Source organism: Canis lupus, chromosome 19, assembly GCF_048164855.1.
Source record: "Canis lupus baileyi chromosome 19, mCanLup2.hap1, whole genome shotgun sequence".
Classification (NCBI taxonomy): Eukaryota; Metazoa; Chordata; class Mammalia; order Carnivora; family Canidae; genus Canis; species Canis lupus.
In genome coordinates, this window is record NC_132856.1 from 52652678 (window position 1) to 52669681 (window position 17004).

Consider the following 17004-nt stretch of genomic DNA (forward strand, 5'->3'; position numbering starts at 1 on the left):
TCCACTCCAATGTCTTTATTTACAATTAAGCCCAGTGGCCTGCACCAGCTTGGAAACAAACTCCAGAGGGCAGTGGAGACCTGAGTCTCAGGACTCACAGCCGTGAATGCTCATATATTCTGAAAATTCCTTCATCTGGTCCAACAATTCCTTCTTGCCCACATCCCCATCTGACGGCCACTGCATGAGAAACGTCTTCTTGCCCAGGACGTAGATGTACCTGTGGGTGAGAGATGGCAAAGAGGGTGAGGAGAGCCTGGTGCCCTCCCTGCCCTCCTCCACCCTGATTGGCAGTGTCCCAGAGCCACAGCCACATGTCCACCCCACCAGCCATCTTGGGTCCCCCAGCCTGTAGTCCACGTGGCTGGTGATTAGAAAAGGCTCCCCTTCCTCTGATTCTTTAGTGTCCTTTATTGGAAAACTGAATCTTTATCTATATTTACAACATCTACATGTGAATGGTGTTCCCTGGAGTTGGGGCTGTACAGTGGTCTATACCTCCCTTTAGGGCTGCCCTGAAACCTGAGACTCCTGTTGATAGGTGACAGGTGCTAATAGGAAATGTTGACACCAGGGACTGGGCTGGGGTCGGGAAGGGGGCCCCCGCCTGAGTCCTGGGTCAGCAGGAGTCCCCCACGCACTCAGATTTGAGTCTCCAAAGGTCCGATGTGTGGCCCATAATGAGATACGTCTCCTGTTCTTGCAGCCCCAGCGAGTCATGGCAGGTGGCATGAGAGATGAATTTCTTCATGGTGAGGGGCACAGCAGGGTCTGTACCTGGAGGAGAGGAGACACATGTGTGAGTGTATACAGGCCTGGCCCTTTTGCACAATGGGGTTCCTGGGGTAGAACCTCACACCGCCTCTTCTGTCCCCTTGAACATACCACCCTTGATGATGGCTTGGAGTTTCATGTTGTAGTAGATGTAGGGGTTGGAGGTGGAGGCCTTCACAGACTCCAGCCTGACCTTGTACACTGGGAAAGCAGGGACGGGAGGGTGTCCTGTTGGATCTGGCCTACAGGTGGACCTCCTCCTGCCTCCTGCCACTTCCCACACTCACCAAAGTCCACGCCTGTCTCACAGGCTGCTGCCTGGAGCTCCTCCTGCCTCAGTTGGCTGCCATCCTTCCTTGGAGATGGACACTGTTCTGGAGCATTGGGAGGGCAAGGCAGCTGCTCTGGCTGTGCTGAGGGAGGGGGCCTCCTCCCATCCCACCCCCATTTGGCCCCTGGCCAGCCACCTCTAGATCTCTGGGTCAGGCCTTTCTGGTCTGTAGGGTACTCCCTTCTTCTCTATGTCTCCTTTGGGTCTCTTTCCCCCATCTGGGCCCTTTTTTGGCTGTGCCTGACTCTGTGTGTTAGTCTCTGTGTCTGGGCCTCTGTCCTCTTTGTCTCTATCTTCCTGTCTCACTCTCTTTGCCTAAACTCAGCCCATAAGACAGCCAGGAGGTGATGATGGGCTCCTGGATCCCAGCTTGGCAGCCCCGGCCTCAGCGTCCCCACGACCTCACCCTCCGCACATCTGCAGACATCTTTGTGACAGATCTTCTGCAGGTAAGACCGCTCTGTGGGCAGGTTGTAGAAAGAGCTGCACCTCCGGGCTGAGAGACAGACGAATGCCTGGGGTTGGCTTGGGCCAGCGTTCCTGCCGGCTGGGTGACCCCTGGCTCCGCCCCCGAGGGCCCCCCCCAACCCCTCACCCCCCCCCCCGCAAGCCCCTCACCCTACCCGGCCCTGCCGGGTCAATTCTGCGTCCCATCCCCTTCCAGACTCCCCACAACTTTGACCTGCTGGGAAGGCCACGCCCCTCAACCACACCCCTTTCGGTGCCCCGCCCCTCCTCCTTCCTGACCCCGCCCCTCCTTCCCTCCCACCTGGCCCAGTCTTTCCCAGTCCCTTCAGGGGATACCCCACCACCGCCCCCCCAACCCCTACCCACGCTTACAAGGCTCGTAGTAGTCGTATATGGTGACCTGGGCGGCCTGCAGGAACTCTGCCTGCAGCATCCTGTGGACCCGGAAGCCCAGCACTGTGTCTTCCTTGTGCGAGAGCTGGGGAAGGGAATCCTGAGCTGACCAGGGCCACTGACCATAGGGCACTGACCGCAGGGCCTTGGCCATGACACTGACAACATGGCCTTGTGGCCTGAGGAGCTGACCTCAGACCCCATGGCTCTCTGGCAACACTGCCCAAGGTGCTGACCCTGGATTCTCCGCCCACCAGGCTGCTCACAGGCCTCTGGAAGAGGACACCCAGCCTTCCTCACCTTCTCCAGGTAGAGGACAACGGTGCTGTCACTGGAACTCGTCTTGGTCTCATACTGGAAGGCATACATCTCCACGTCGCTCGTAAGCTGGGGCAAAGGGTGAGGCTTGCAGATTGGCAGAGACCGCCCCCCACCCCACCAGGTCCCCAGCTCTAGGAGCTCTGGTCAGTGTGAAGTCACTCTCAAACTCCCAGTCCTTGTCCCATCAACACTAGTATCAGGGAAACTGAGGCACAATCAGGGCAAGGATTTGTCTAAGGTCATTCAGGGAGACAATCAAAAGTTGGCTGTGGCTACTGACCATGGGGCATTAACCTGGGGGCCTTGACCACTGTGCCCACATGGAGAGTGTGGGATGTTGCTAGGGCATCCCCCGCCTGCTCAAGAGGAGACAGGTGGGACCTTACCTGTTTGAGGTCATTCTGGTTGGGGTAGAAGCCGGTGAGCAGGGAGACCTCTATGATGCTCATTGTGGCCTCTCGATTTCCCTGGAACCTGGGGATTTCACAGCTCTGGTGTCTCTTCTTACTCTCCTCCTGCCTCTCCCCAAAGCTCCTACTGCCATCATCTCATGTCTGCATGGGTGCAGTCCGTGGCCTCCTCCCGGTCTCCCCGTTACCCCTCTGCCCCCAGCAGCTGACGGATGTAGCAAATGGGAATCTGATGCGTGGCTTCCTTGCTCAACAACCTTTACCAGATGCCTTGTCTCACCCTTCTGCTTCACTTCCTCCCAGCCAGCCTTCACGTGATTGCTTCTAAGCATCCCTCTCCTGCCACCGGACCCTGGCACATGCTGTCCTCAGCCTGGAATCCTCACTCCTCTTTCTTCCCTGAAACATCCTTGCATCTTTGCAATTTCCACTGATCCATCACTCCCTCTGGGAAGCCTTCTCCAGCCCATGCACCAGATCATTCTCTAATTTGCCCTCCTGTGGCTCCTTGGATTTCTCCTTTGCCGTATTTAGTCACAGGTGTCATTTTACATTGATTCTGGATGATTATTTGGTTATTGTCTGTCTCCCCTGACAGGCTGTGAGCTCTACCAGGCAGAGAGGGGCTGACTTGCTCACAGCTGTACCTTCAGTTCCTAGAACAGAGCCTGGCATTCAGCAGATGCTCAATAAGTGTTTTTATCTGGGGCAGACCCAGGTGAGGGCATCTGGGAGACAGAACAGAACTGGGGTGAGGGCTGGGATGTCTGGAGAAGATGAAGATGGAGAGAGCTGTGGGCTTGGAACCAGTTTTGGTCATCTGGGACATGAAACATGTTCACCATGGTGGAGCCCGCCATCCCAGGACATGGCAGGTTGAAGGACAGGATTGGGGGGCGCAGGATGGTAGACAAGCGTGGGAAGGCAGGGTGGGAGGCAGGGACAGGCAGGGGAGGGCAGGATGGGTGGTAGGATGAGGGGGCAAGCATGGAGAAGCAAGCTTGGTTGGCTCCCACCCTCCATTCGGTACACAAGGAAAGCTGGTAAGGAGTCTGGATACCAGGAAGTGAGGCCTTCCTCCTGCCTCCAGCCCAAGATCCTAGTGCCCTGACCTTGTCTCCATCCGGAGCTGGAAGGTCTCTTCCTCCTTTTTATTATCTGCAGAGAGAAGCCAGGAGTTTAGAGTCTAGGTAACACAGTGTGTCCTGGGTTCAAATCTTGGCTCTGCCTTGTGACTTTGGGCAAGTTGCTTAAACTCTCCGTGCTTTAGTTACCAAATCTGTAAGTAGGGAGCATACTATTCTCAACCAAGGGGAGGTGTAGGATTAAATGAGTTAATGCAAGTAAAGCACTTAACACAGTGCCTTATCCGTGCTTCAGAACTATGTTACTGTTACTACCATTACTACTACTACTACTACGACGATGACGATGACGACGACGACGATGACAAAATGCAACCCAAGCCAAAGCCTTGGTCACTTTTAGTCCCTAAAAGTCCTAGGACTGGTGAGTCTTATTCCCTTCATCCCTACAGTGAGCTCCCAATGGCGGGTCCTGTCTCTTCCTCCTTGGTACCTCAGTCTAGGAACTCTAGGATCCCATTTCTGACCATCTCCACAGCCCCCTACCCCAGTTCAGCCCCCATCATCTCCTGCAAAACCAGTGCAGTCTCCTCCTCCCTAGTCTTTCAGCTTCTGTCCTTGTCCTCTGCAGTCTGTGCCAGAGAGAGTCTGTGCAAACCTGTGCTAGGTCATATCCCTCCTCTGCTCAGAACCCTCTATAGCTTCCACTTCACTCTGAACAAAAACCAAAGTTCCCACTATGGCCCACAAGTCCCTGCACCATCTGCTCCCATTACCTCTCCAACTCTTTTTCCGAAAACCCTGCCCCTTCCTCCTCTGTGGCCACAATGGCTTCTTCAAACCAAGTGAGCTCATTCTTGCCTCCAGGCCTTTGCACCTGCTGTTCTATCTGCCTGGAATGCTATTCCCTCAGATCCTTCATGGCTCATTCTCACTTCTTTCATGTCTGAGCTCAAAAGCCATCTCCTCAGACAGCTTCCCCTGGGCCTCCTCCAAGTATGTGTCACCTTTTCCTGCTTTATTTTATGTGGTACTTATCATGTAAGTGTGCTATATATTTATTTTTTTATAATGAAGATTGTTATAAATAAATGGCTGTAGGGGTATAATTCTATTGTCGTATTATTGTTTGTTTCCAGGAGGATTCAGGAAAAGAAGGGATATTTTTCTTGTTCATACCTGTGTTCCCAGGATCCAGAAACAGGGCATGACACATAGTAAATGCTCAATAAATATTTGATGAAGAGTTGAATAAGGCAATAAATGTGCTTACTAAATGAAAGCTAAAATAAAATAATAGAATAGAAGGTCTAGGAATCCCTGGGTCTAGGCTCACCTTCCAAGGTACTATGGAGAGTCACATTCAGGTGGTACAGGTTGCAGGTGCCCTCCCAGGACTCTGAGGACCTGTGGTACATGGTCAGGATCTGCCAGGGCAGGGAAGGTGTCAGAGACCATTACTACCCACTCCTTTCCTCCTCACTCCAGTCCTTGCCTGCCCAGGTTCTGTCCCTGTTCCTAATTCACAGCAAAGTCTGTGCCCCCTGAATTTCTGGGTGCAGTGACCTGAACACTCTTTAGAATCTAGACCACTTCTGTGTAATAGGATTTTCTGAGGTAACGGAAATACTCTGTACCTGTGCTGTACATATATGGTAGCCATTAGCCTCATATAACTGTTGAGCACTTGAAATGTGGCTAGTGCAACCAAGGAACTGAATTTTTAATTTTACTTAATTTAAATTTAATTGAGGCTCATGGAGGAGGATGACATTTCCAAAGTCACACCACAAAGGCAGAGCTTCAACTGTGACTCCATTGCCAGAAATAGGAAAACGGTCTGCCTCAAGTTTAGTGAACAAGAGGTCTGTCCTCCTGGGCCACAGGGCATGGAGCCAGAAGATATAACAGGGCCCCCAGATATTGGAAGAAAGGGCAGAGTTATCCTTCGGGCATTGAAAGACACGGTGGAGGGAGAATCTTCCTTTGAGGGGAAAGAAAGAGACAACCATTCAGGGACCCAGCATAGGAGGGGTAGACAGGCCCAAAGACCTCTCGCCTCTACCTCTCCTCCCTCTTGATTTATAACAAGTGAAGACCCTTCCGAGTCTCTATTTCCCCACTTGTTAAATGGAGTCCATATTTTTTTCCAACTTTCTAGGGGCAGGTTTTTTTTTTTAATTTTTATTTATTTATGATAGTCACAGAGAGAGAGAGAGAGAGGCAGAGACACAGGCAGAGGGAGAAGCAGGCTCCATGCACCGGGAGCCCGATGTGGGATTTGATCCCGGGTCTCCAGGATCGCGCCCTGGGCCAAAGGCAGGCGCCAAACCGCTGCGCCACCCAGGGATCCCTAGGGGCAGGTTTTAAGGTGTCCTTAACTTGATTCCTAGCACATGGTAGTGCCCTAAATGGTAGCTAAAATTATTGCTGATTTCAGTCTTAATAGACTGCCTCTATTTTCAATAACAAGGGTGGTGGTGGTGGTGGGCTCCAGCTAAGGATCTCATTAAAAAAAAAGATTTTAGGATCCCTGGGTGGCGCAGCGGTTTGGCGCCTGCCTTTGGCCCGGGGCGCGATCCTGGGGACCCGGGATCGAATCCCACGTCGGGCTCCCGGTGCATGGAGCCTGCTTCTCCCTCCTCCTGTGTCTCTGCCTCTTTCTCTCTCTCTATGTCTATCATGAATAAATAAATAAATCTTAAAAAAAAAAAGATTTTATTTATTTATTCATGAGAGACAGAGAGAAAAAGAGATGGAGACACAGGCAGAGGGAGAAGCAGGCTCCTCGTAGGAAGCCCAATGTAGGACTTGATCCCCGGACCCAGGATTACACCCTGAGTCAAAGGCAGACACTCAACCCCTGAGCTACCCGGGCGCCTCTAGCTAAGGATCTCATGGTGGGACACCAGACCTACCGAGATTGTGCCTCTCCCACTGCCACTGGCTTTGATCTCTATGTCATCCTGGGCAGAGAACTGAAAGGAAGCAAAAAGAGGATTTGAGCACAGAGGCAGCAAAACATGGCTCGAATACAACGGAGTTGGGAAGGAAAACACATGGGCACTGAGGCCTCAGTAATTTCCCTAACTCGGGGTCTAGTAACTCACTGCTCACCCCCCCCCCACATAGATGGTTTGTTTTACTTTTTCTTTTTGATAGAGCATTTGTGATGTCTACACTGTCACATATCAACTACAACTGCCAATTCAAGCTGTGTACTAATGTACATCTGTTCAATCTGTCTACTTTACAGTGTTTACAGAGCTCCTTGTGCACGGAGCCACCACAAGATTCTTCTCCCTGGCATCTCTCCATCTACTCTTGTTTCCATCATACATTCTTCCTTCATCAGCTGGAGAGAAACTTTACAAATTCACATCCATTCACATCACCCCTGCTTAAACCCCTTGTTATTCTTAGGATACTTCTGCCTCAGGGCCTTTGCACTGCCTGTTTCTTCTACTTAGATACCCACAAGGCTTGCTCCTTCCTTTCCTTAAGATCTTTGCTCAAATGTTACCATCTTGTTGAGAACTTTCCTGACCTTTCTATCTAAAATTGCAACTCGATGATGTGCCCATCCTCCCCCTCTGCTTAATTTTTTAGCTGTAGCACTTGCCATCATGTAACATACTACGTATTCTACTTACTTCACTGTCTGTCTCACCCATTAGAGTATAAAATTCTACAAGGAGATGGATTTTTTTTCTGTCTTGTTTGTGACTGAATTCCCAGCACCTAGAACAATGTCTGGCATAGAGTGATTGTTCAATAAAGACGGGTCAAAGTATTGAAGGTAAATATCACTTCCTCCATGGATAAGATCATGGAGATTATCTTCTTCCTCACACCCAGGATCTTTTCCCCTTTACACACATTTCTTTTCCCTATTTCCAGAAATCTATTTTTTAAAGATTTTATTTATTTATTCATGAGAGATGCAGAGAGAGAGTGGCAGAGACACAGGCAGAGGGAGAAGCAGGCTCCATGCAGGGAGCCTGATCTGGGACTTGATCTTGGGACTCCAGGAACACACCCTGGGCTGAATGCAGGCGCTAAACTGCTGAGCCACCCAGGGATCCCCTATTTCCAGAAATCTTAAAATACTTTTTGTCTTAGTTTCTTTCTATGCTGTAAGTTTCATGAGAGCAGAGGGCATAGATCTTTCATAATGCATCCCCATTGCTCAAGAGAATGACTGGCCCACTATCGATGCTCAAGAAATGGTGGAATAAATGAATCAACACATCAACAGTATAGACATTAGTTGTAAGATAATCTTGGAGAGGGAGATTGGCAAGGACATGACTCTTGACCTCATCCCCAGTGCCACCTGTGTATGGCCTTCCTCTCTGCCCCTCAGTGCCCTACCTTTGCTGACCGCAGCTGGTAGGCGTTGTTATGATCGATGTACCACTCCAAGTTCAAGGCTTTCTTGGGGACGCTTATCTGGATGCGGAGATCCTGGACACTATTAAAAGGGACAGCTTCCCGGAAGCGGGTGAGGGCCTCAAGGGCCACCACGGTGGTCTAGGGGTTGGGATGGAGCCGTGTATCAGCACCACCGACAGCGCCCCAGGAATCCCCACCCCCCAGCATGGCAAATCAGCACCACGGGCAGCTCCTTCCGGCGAGCCGGCCTTGTCAGCACCTCGGCTAGCGCCCCCCACCCCCTCTTTCCGAGGCCGGGGTCACCTGGGTGGACTTGAAACCTCCGCCTAGCTCCCGCTTCTCCAGTAGCCACTTGGCAATGGCGTGCGTCTCGTTGTGTCGACCCAACTCCACCTTCTGCATCAGCGCATAAGCTGTGGCCTCAATGGTGTACAGGGAGTCCTCCAGGTTGTCCACTGGCCAGTGGGTTTTATCTAGGAGATGGATAGGCCCACTTTGTCTCCCAAAACTGGGCCCATCTACCAAAACCTATCCTCTCCTTGTGTCATCTGGCCTGAATTTTCTCGTCCACTATTTTGTTGAGCACTTCCTTTATGTGAAACTCCTTGAGGAGGCATATGAACATTTTATTTTCAGAATACTCTAGGAGGACTCTTAACTATTTAGGGACAAGGAAATTAAGGTTTAGAGAAGCTCTTTCATTTTCAGAATACTCTAGGAGGACTCTTAACTATTTAGGGACAAGGAAATTAAGGTTTAGAGAAGCTCCCACTGGTCCCCCTGCAAGTGAGTTTTCCTAACTCCATTCCTCTTGACTTGAGTAATGAAGTGGATGGTATAGGATCTTTGGGGATGAGATAGGGCAGGCCATGAGAGGCAGACTCCTGTCAGTTAACCACATTTTATGACCTTCTTTCCATCCTTGACCATATCAAGCACCTTTTAAATTTAGGGTATTTGCACATGCCATTCTTTTAGCTTGGAATGTACTTGGCCTTTCACACAGGTGGGCCTTCTCATCTTTTATTCCAGCTTAGGAATCCCCTTTTCACAGAGGACTCTCCAGTTCTCCAATCTATACTCCTCTTCCTTCATCATCTCTCCCACCTATCTCGTATATTATCATCTTATTGTTTGTCTCAATTTGTAGTTGATCTGTTTGTCTTCTAATTGCTTCCTCCAGGGATAATGGGACCTTTGAGAGCAAGGACCAACATCATTCTTGCTTACCCTGGTTTCTCAGAGTCTGAGCTAAAGAGTTGGCACACCATAGATGCTCAATAAACACTAAGTGATGAATCTCACATTGCTAAATTTGAAATCACACAATCCCCCTCCCACTGCCCCCATGGTTGTGGTTAACACCTAAGCTGGTTAAGAAGTGACCTACACTCACCATGGCTAGCAAAGCTGTCCAGGCGGTCATTGGCTCGGGGGCTATTGGTGAGGGCCAGAGCATAGGAGACTATGGCTACGGCAAAGGTTGTCTGAATTTTTGGAAGGCATTCCTCCAGGAAGCTACGGGCTCGCTCCATGCTGGCAGTCAAACTCTAGAAAGTCAGAGAGAGGGAACCAGAGGAAGGCTATTAGAAGAAAGGTGTCTAAGAGTTAGAAGGGAGGAATGCACTGAGAGGGACATGAGGATGGGGTGACTTCCTGGGGGCGGAGAATCTAGAGGGCTTGCAGAGTCTCCCTCCTCTTTGGATCTTACCTGTATACCCCGACACAAGTCCTTCCCCTCATTCAGGGCGATCAGGACAAGAGCTGTGAGGGATATGTGTGCTTCAGAGCCTCGGTAGCCACCCTGTGGATACAAGATCACACCCATGATCTCCCTAGTGTCTTGGAGAGACTTTCCCCAACCTCTCCTGTGTGACCTTGAAAAGCTTCCAGGTGCTCAGCTCTGGGCTGGAGGTTGCTGAAAGCAGTGTGGGGAGAGAGAGAGAGGAAGAGGAGGAACCATGTTAAGATGTGCTTTTGTGGGGTGTGCATTACCAACCAAAGCCAACAGCCACGGAGGGTGATGTGTTAAACTCTCCACTATCTCAAAGCATTCTTACAGCAGTCCCATTTTCCTGATGAGGAAAGTGATGGTCAGAGAGGGTGGTCTCCCCCCTGCTAGTAAATGACTGACTTAGGGTTCAAGCTCCTCTTTAGTCTTCTAGTTCCACCTTCAGCCTCAGTACTGGGTTGATTAGTGCCCTCCCCACAAAAATTCGTGTCCATCCAGAACCTCAGAATAGGATTTCACTTGGAAATGGGGTCTTTGCAGATGTAATTAGTTAAATTAATAGAAGGTTACATTGACTAGAGTGGACACTATCCAGTAACTAGTGTCTGTAAAAGGCTATTTGAAGACCCATAGAAAGAAGGAGGGTAAATGGGGACAGGGGTTGGAGTGGTGCAGCTAGAAGTCAAGGAATGCTAAAGACTGCCAGAGGCCATCAGGCTAGAAGAGACAAGGAAGGATTCCTCCCCAGAGCCTTCTTAAGGAGCATGGCCCTGCTGACACCTTGATCTGAGTCTTCTAGCCTCAGAACTATGACAAAATAAATACATTTCTGTTGTTTTGAGCCAGCCAGTTGGTGGCACTTTTTATAAGAGCCCCAAGGAATTAATTCCCACCCCACAGTCTCTTCTTCCCACAGTGGCCAATAAAGCCTGTGAACTCTTGAAATCAGGTTGTGTCCCTCTTCAGTTCAGTACCCTCTATGGCTCCCATCCTACTCAGAGGAAAAGCTCAAGTCCTCCTGGCAGCCCCAAAGGCCCTGCACAATCTGTCCCATCCCCTCTGTCAGATCTCCTCCTCCATCTCTCCTCCAGGGTTGCTCACTCTGCCCCAACCTCCTCACTGTTCCTCAAATATACTGGGCACTTCCAGTCTCAGGGCCTTTGCACATGTTGTTCCCTCTTCTGGGAACACTCTTTCCCTAATTATCCATGTGACTTACTCCCTCACCTCCTCAGGTCTGTACAAATACCATCTTCCAAAATTATACCCCATCACCTTGATTGCCCTTCTCCTAAGTCTTTCCCCATATCCCTTCTAACATGCATGCCACATCATTTAGGTCTCTCTCATGCTCATTGCCTGTCTGTCCTCCACTAGAGTGTCCACCCCATGAGAGCAAAGAGTTTTATCTATTTTGTTTGCCCCAGGTCCTCAGTGCTTAGAGCAGTTCCTGGAACATTGTAGGTGCCTGATAAATGTTTGTTGATAGAAACTCCGATCTATGAGCCAGTGAAACGTGTTTGTAGCCCCTCTCTGTACCACTTTTCTGTGCGGCATCTGGTGCCTGCTCACACAGACCTCCCAACTCCCTAACTCTTCCCTTCATCTGGGGTTGCAATCTGTCTTTTCTGGGTTCATGCATTCACCCAGAGTTTTATTCGGCAAACATTTGCCAACTATGATGAACCAGACCCGCTCCCTCCTCCACCCGCCCCCCACACCAGAAGGACTCAGCGTAGGGGTCCCCAAGGCCCTACAGGCTTCAGGCCCTGGTATCTTTCCTCCCTCTCAGGTCTCAGGACAGACTACCTCCTTTCCCATCTTTGGGCTCTGGTCTTTCCCTTTTCCTCAAATGTGCCAGAGCCTCAGGGCCTTTGCATGTGCTGCTCCCTTTGCCTAGCGCTATCTTTCCTATTCTTCCTCCACCAACTCTATTCCTCCTTCAGGTTGCTGCTTTACCCCCACTTCCTTTTGTAGGTTCCTTGACCAGGCATGGACCATTAAATACTACCTCCTGGTATTTCTTTCCCATGGAACTTAGCGCAATTGCGACCTAAACAATCACTAGTTATAATTATTTGGTGCACTTCCATCTTCCTCCCACACCCCAGCTTGTGAGTACCACAAGGCAGGGACTGTAAATGTCTTGTTTACTGCTCTGTCTCCCCTCTGTCTAGCACAAGGCCTGGTACACAGATTTGCCAGATTAATGTCTGTTGAATGAGTGAATGACATCCCTACTGTCATAGGTGCAGTAATAGAGACAGGCACAGGGCTGGTATTCAGGGGAGACCCCTGGAGGAGGTGGGTTTGAGCTAAATGTAAAGATAAAGCATAATTTGGCCAGCCAGGGAAAAGAAAAAGGGATGGAGCATGGCTATTCCATACAGAGAGTGCAGCTTAAGTAAAGACACAGTGAGTTGGAGGGATCTGTGATGGGAGTAGTGAGAGATAAAACTGGGAGAGAGATACAGAAGGGAGGCATATAATAGAGAGACACTGTCATAGACAACGGTGAGCCGTAGAAGGTGTTTGAACAGGAGAGAGACATCCCAGACTGTTTGAAAGCTATTCCTGGAGGCTGATGAGCAGGACTCTTTGGTAGGGATGGCTGGGAGGGGGTTCAGAAGACTCAGCCCAGAGGAAAGAGAGCCAGGATTGGAGCCTGCTGGAAGTGGGGGTGAGAGAGAGCTGGGGTCCCAGATGTGCCCAGCTCCTGTGACATAGTAACAGAGTGCAGGGTCCAGAGCAGGGGCATGTGGTGCTGGGTGCCAGGCCCTGGCTTTTTCCTGTTCTCTTTTTACCTGTAAACAGGTCAGGGGCCTGAGATTCACCTATCAGTGCACAGAGCCTGGGTTTTATTTGAACAGGCCAGGCAGGAGGGGGTGGGGTGCGGGGTGGGGTAGGGGTGGGCACCTGCATCCATGCCATGATCACGGCACCTTCCTCCAAGAAGTGCCCATCCTCTGCCTGCCTCTGAGTGATGATCCAGTTGGCAGTGGTACAGAGAGAGTGCAGGTCAAGCACGCTGGTTGTCATGATAGGGTAGGCCAGGGCAAAGACCCGGAACACGTAGCTTGTGAGCCTGTCGGGGAACACAGGGTGATAGCAGCCAGGGGATTCTAGGACAGGGGCATCTACTCTAGGGGCAGTCTACTCCTCCTGCTGCTCCAGGGGTAGCAATCTTTCTGGGCCAAAGGCTGCCTGCCCCAAGCCCTCACTGCATGGGTGCTCTTGGGTTCATCCAGTCCCAGGCTGGCCCTCAGGCTTCACTCAGGGCGGTGGTGGCAGGGCTGCCAATCCTTGCTCTTACCAGGTACTTCCCGGATTTCCCTTGCTGGTGTGGTAGGTGCCGTGTTCACTCCGATGGGTCAGCATCTGGGTGTAACCTGGGGAAATGAGTGGGGGAGAACTTTCAGGGAGATTTGGCATTTGGGTGTGGCTGTGAAGGGGAGTCAGTTATCAGGCATAATCTAGGGGGCAAGATGTGGGTGTGACTTGGGGGTGTATCACATCTAGATGCAACCATAGAAGGGGACTTGTCTAGGTGGATCAGGAGGTGCCTGTAGGGCTCAGGTGTGACTGTGGGAGCTGTGTGCAGTGTCATCTGGGAGTCACCTGGGAAATCGCCCCATTGGGGTCCTCTGGGGAAGGGTATGACTAGGGATTGCTGCTCAGGGGGATTGTGGGAAGTGGAACCCAGGAAAGGGGGTACTCTGGGGGCCAAGACCTAGGAGCTTCCTTGGGGGTTGTTTCTTGGCTATAAATTAGGGATGTCCCTGTGTCTGTGCAATTTTGTGTGTGTGTGTGTGTGTGTGTGTGTAGTTTTTTTTTTTAAGATTTTATTTATTTAGTTATGAGAGGCACAGAGAGAGGCAGAGACACAGGCAGAGGGAGAAGCAGGTGAGCCCAATGGGGGACTTGATCCCAGGGCCCTGGGATCATGCCCTAAGCCAAAGGCAGATGCTCAATCACTAAGCCACCCAGGCGTCCCGTGTCTGCGTAGTTTAGGAAAGGCTACTCCTGGGTATAATCTTGGAGGGGTACCTCTCAAGTGTATTCTGAGCATTGCTACTTAGGTATTACATGAAGGTTGCTTGGGAGCTTGAGGTTTGGGGGTAACTTTGGGGTTAGGTATTACATGAAGGTTGCTTGGGAGCTTGAGGTTTGGGGGTAACTTTGGGGATGATAGTGTCTGGATGATACCTGAGGGTATTGTTAAGAGCACCTGAATGGAGACTTGGTGTCTGAGTGTAACTGGGAAGAGGGGCCAGTGCCCAGATTAACTTGAGTGTCCCTGTCTAGGTGTAACCAGGAGTGTGCATTTCTGGTAGTTACCTGGGAGGTGTGGATATAACTTGGAAAGGGGTAATAGGGAGGCCACCACTGGAGGTTATTCTGGAGTTTTCTGCTTGGCTGTTCTCTAAGGGTATAGCCCAAGGCTTGGCACTGACTGGGTGTAACCTAGGACAGGGTCTGGATATAACAGAACCTGGAGGGTGCTGCTTTAGGAGTAAACCAAGGTGTCTATTGTCAGACTGTAGTCTGGGAGAGGGGTCCAGATGAAGGAGTACCTGGGGGACTTGGTACCAGGTTGTAACCCGGGAGATGAGTCAGAGTATGAATGTTATTGTTGAGGAGAGTCCCATGGAGGCCACCCTCAACCCTTGGGGTGCCCTAGCCACCCTTCCAGAGAGTCCCAGACACTTTCATTGAGGTCCCAGAAGGAACCCTTCTCACCGCTGACAATGTTCTTTATCACCTGCTCCCTGAGCTCTACCCCAACCTTGCCCCAGTGGCCAGTGGTGTCCAAATAGTGGGTCAGGATGATCACAGGTGCCAAGGAGCTCAGCGTCTGCTCAGGGCAACCAGTCGGGACCCTCAGCAGCTTCCATGTTTCTTTAGATGTCAGGGCACCCAGGATTGTCTCGCCAAGGATGTCACCTATCAGGTGAGCAGAGTCATTTGAGGAATGGCCTAAGCCGCCATGGCTCCCTGCTCATACCACATGGGCACCCCAACCCCTCCACCCCTCCTGCCCCTGTGCCCAGGCAGGCTTGGGAGGAGCCAGCTCCCCAGTCTCCCAATCCCTCCCCCCAGGAGTCATCTCTGTCCTAAGCACCTTGGACACTGATAAACACTTCTGCTTCTGTATTGGGCACCATGTTCAAAAAGTTCCGTCTTGGCACTAGTTCCATCTGGGTTTGACCTGGATTGAGCAGACACAACCTTCTATGACAAGCAGATTCTGGGGCTGGGGAGGTCAGGGTGTGCAGAACCAGGAGGAGCTCAGACTGCCCACCTGACCAAACCCCCTCATTTCAGCTCCTCCCTCCATCCTGATGTGGCCCTAGAATCCCACATGCTCCCTGTAGACACCACAAACCTTGGGGGTTCAGGAGGATGCTGTGGGATATTTGCTCTATCTGCCCTCCTGCCTGTGAGATGCAATGATGAAGCAAGTTAAAACAGCAATAACAGCAAGAATAGTAATAACGACGATCACAATGACAGTAGGAGGAGGGATTAGTTAGCTATAAAGAGCACAGACTGGATGCCCAATTATCTGGGTTCAAATCCCAACCCTTCTACGTTCTAGCTGTGTGACCTTGGGCAAATTACTTAACCTCTTTGTGACTCAGTTTTCTCATCCGTAGAAGATTCCTACTTCATATGGTTGTTCTTAGGGCTCAATGAGTTACTATTCTTAAAGAGTTTATATTGTTAAGTGCTGAACGTGTGTTTGTTAAGTAAATGAATTAAGTAAATAAGAGAAGTAAATAAAATATTATTGATGGGTCACGCACAGTCCGATGTGTGATATAAATAATTTTCACAGCTTTCTGATTGCTATTCACAGCTCTGAGTGTGATGATTATCACACTTGGCAAAATGAGGAAATGAGGGCTCAGAATAGTTAAGTTGTCCAAGGTCACACAGCAGAGACAAGGCTTGAACCCAAGTCTGACAACAAAGTCCCACAGTGAGGGCTCTGTGACTGAACTTTCAAATCCATTCTCTTGTACCTCATTCCCCTCTAAGAAGCCTGTTTGTTGATCCTGGGCATACCTCTCCATCCTGTGATCACAGCCTGGGAGCCCTGGGGAAGCCCTGCAGTCTGCACCAGTAACAAGAGGTGGGGGCACCCATTACCTTGACCAGAAGTGTCTTCCTTATGTGGTCTTCAACCCCAATGCTCACAACCCTGACCTCCACGTCCACTTTGCCTATCTCAAGTGGGAGAAGCAGAAAGGGCACCATCTTGGAGGAGTTGGGGGGCACGACCACTATCTGGCGGGATGGGGCTTCTTTCTTCGAAGCACTGCACAGCAGCTCCTTGTGGGGGAATTCCACACGGACCTGGACAGGGTGGACAGTTAAGGGGTCCTGATTCAGGGGGTGGCCCAGGATCCTGGTCACAATTCCCTCCCTGCCCCCACTCTAAAATTCCCAAGTAGGTGACAGCACAGCATAGTGGTTGAGAATGAAGACCTTGCCTATGTGCTGCATGACCTCAGGAAAGTCCCTTAATCTCTTTGTGCCTCAATTTCCCCGCATCTACATCAAAAGCAATAATAGCCATCTGCTGGGATTATTGGGTATTTTAAATGAGAATATACCCCAGAAGCTTTTTCAAAAGGGCAACCACCTCACTGGCCCCTTTGAATAATGGACACACCCCAAACCCTTTATAAAACACACTGGTGGATGGTTTGAGAGGAGGGGAAGGATCAGGCTTCACCTTGACCTTCTGTCTCCTGAAATTGTACAGCACAGCTTGGATCTGGATCTGCTCATTCCTGACCACGGAGGAAGGCAACTTGAGATCCACAAAGAATGATTTCATAACCGTCAGCTCAAAGGGGTCTGAGACGCAGAGACCTAGAGCCAGGGGAATGTGTTAGCATTAAGCAGAGGCCAGCTGTCCTGGGGCTGGGCAGGACCACCATTCTCCCATTTCCTTAGCTCTGGGCTTATGGGGTCACCTTTTCCGGCTTTGAGGCTGACAGCCACTAACTGCCACGTGGTGATGGAATCTGGCACATTCACAAGAGTGCTGTAGTGGGAGATGCCTCTGGAACTGGTGGGGTAGGG

General features: G+C 50.7%; 1 protein-coding gene and 1 long non-coding RNA gene across 2 annotated transcripts in view; one reads left to right on the plus strand and one right to left on the minus strand.

Annotated features, from left to right (window-relative positions):
- Positions 1 to 17004, minus strand: part of LOC140610854 (complement C3-like) — a 26612-nt gene continuing 9608 nt past the window's right edge. The window contains exons 19-41 of the mRNA XM_072787352.1: positions 16896 to 16990; positions 16652 to 16791; positions 16063 to 16269; positions 15296 to 15347; positions 15032 to 15118; positions 14650 to 14853; positions 13223 to 13298; positions 12826 to 12994; positions 9889 to 9981; positions 9574 to 9727; positions 8481 to 8650; positions 8157 to 8315; positions 6701 to 6760; positions 5119 to 5209; positions 3810 to 3855; positions 2674 to 2761; positions 2267 to 2353; positions 1946 to 2051; positions 1512 to 1601; positions 1062 to 1148; positions 886 to 975; positions 642 to 777; positions 1 to 220 (exon numbers count right to left, since the gene is read on the minus strand). Of these exons, the coding sequence (XP_072643453.1) occupies positions 88 to 220; positions 642 to 777; positions 886 to 975; positions 1062 to 1148; positions 1512 to 1601; positions 1946 to 2051; positions 2267 to 2353; positions 2674 to 2761; positions 3810 to 3855; positions 5119 to 5209; positions 6701 to 6760; positions 8157 to 8315; positions 8481 to 8650; positions 9574 to 9727; positions 9889 to 9981; positions 12826 to 12994; positions 13223 to 13298; positions 14650 to 14853; positions 15032 to 15118; positions 15296 to 15347; positions 16063 to 16269; positions 16652 to 16791; positions 16896 to 16990 (2620 nt within the window). The 3' untranslated portion in view covers positions 1 to 87. The remainder of the gene's footprint in view (positions 221 to 641; positions 778 to 885; positions 976 to 1061; positions 1149 to 1511; positions 1602 to 1945; positions 2052 to 2266; positions 2354 to 2673; positions 2762 to 3809; positions 3856 to 5118; positions 5210 to 6700; positions 6761 to 8156; positions 8316 to 8480; positions 8651 to 9573; positions 9728 to 9888; positions 9982 to 12825; positions 12995 to 13222; positions 13299 to 14649; positions 14854 to 15031; positions 15119 to 15295; positions 15348 to 16062; positions 16270 to 16651; positions 16792 to 16895; positions 16991 to 17004) is intronic.
- The window catches only part of LOC140610855 (uncharacterized), a 24751-nt gene continuing 11824 nt past the window's right edge, over positions 4078 to 17004 (plus strand). Inside the window, exon 1 of the long non-coding RNA XR_012012324.1 lies at positions 4078 to 4206. This is a non-coding gene — a long non-coding RNA (uncharacterized lncRNA). The remainder of the gene's footprint in view (positions 4207 to 17004) is intronic.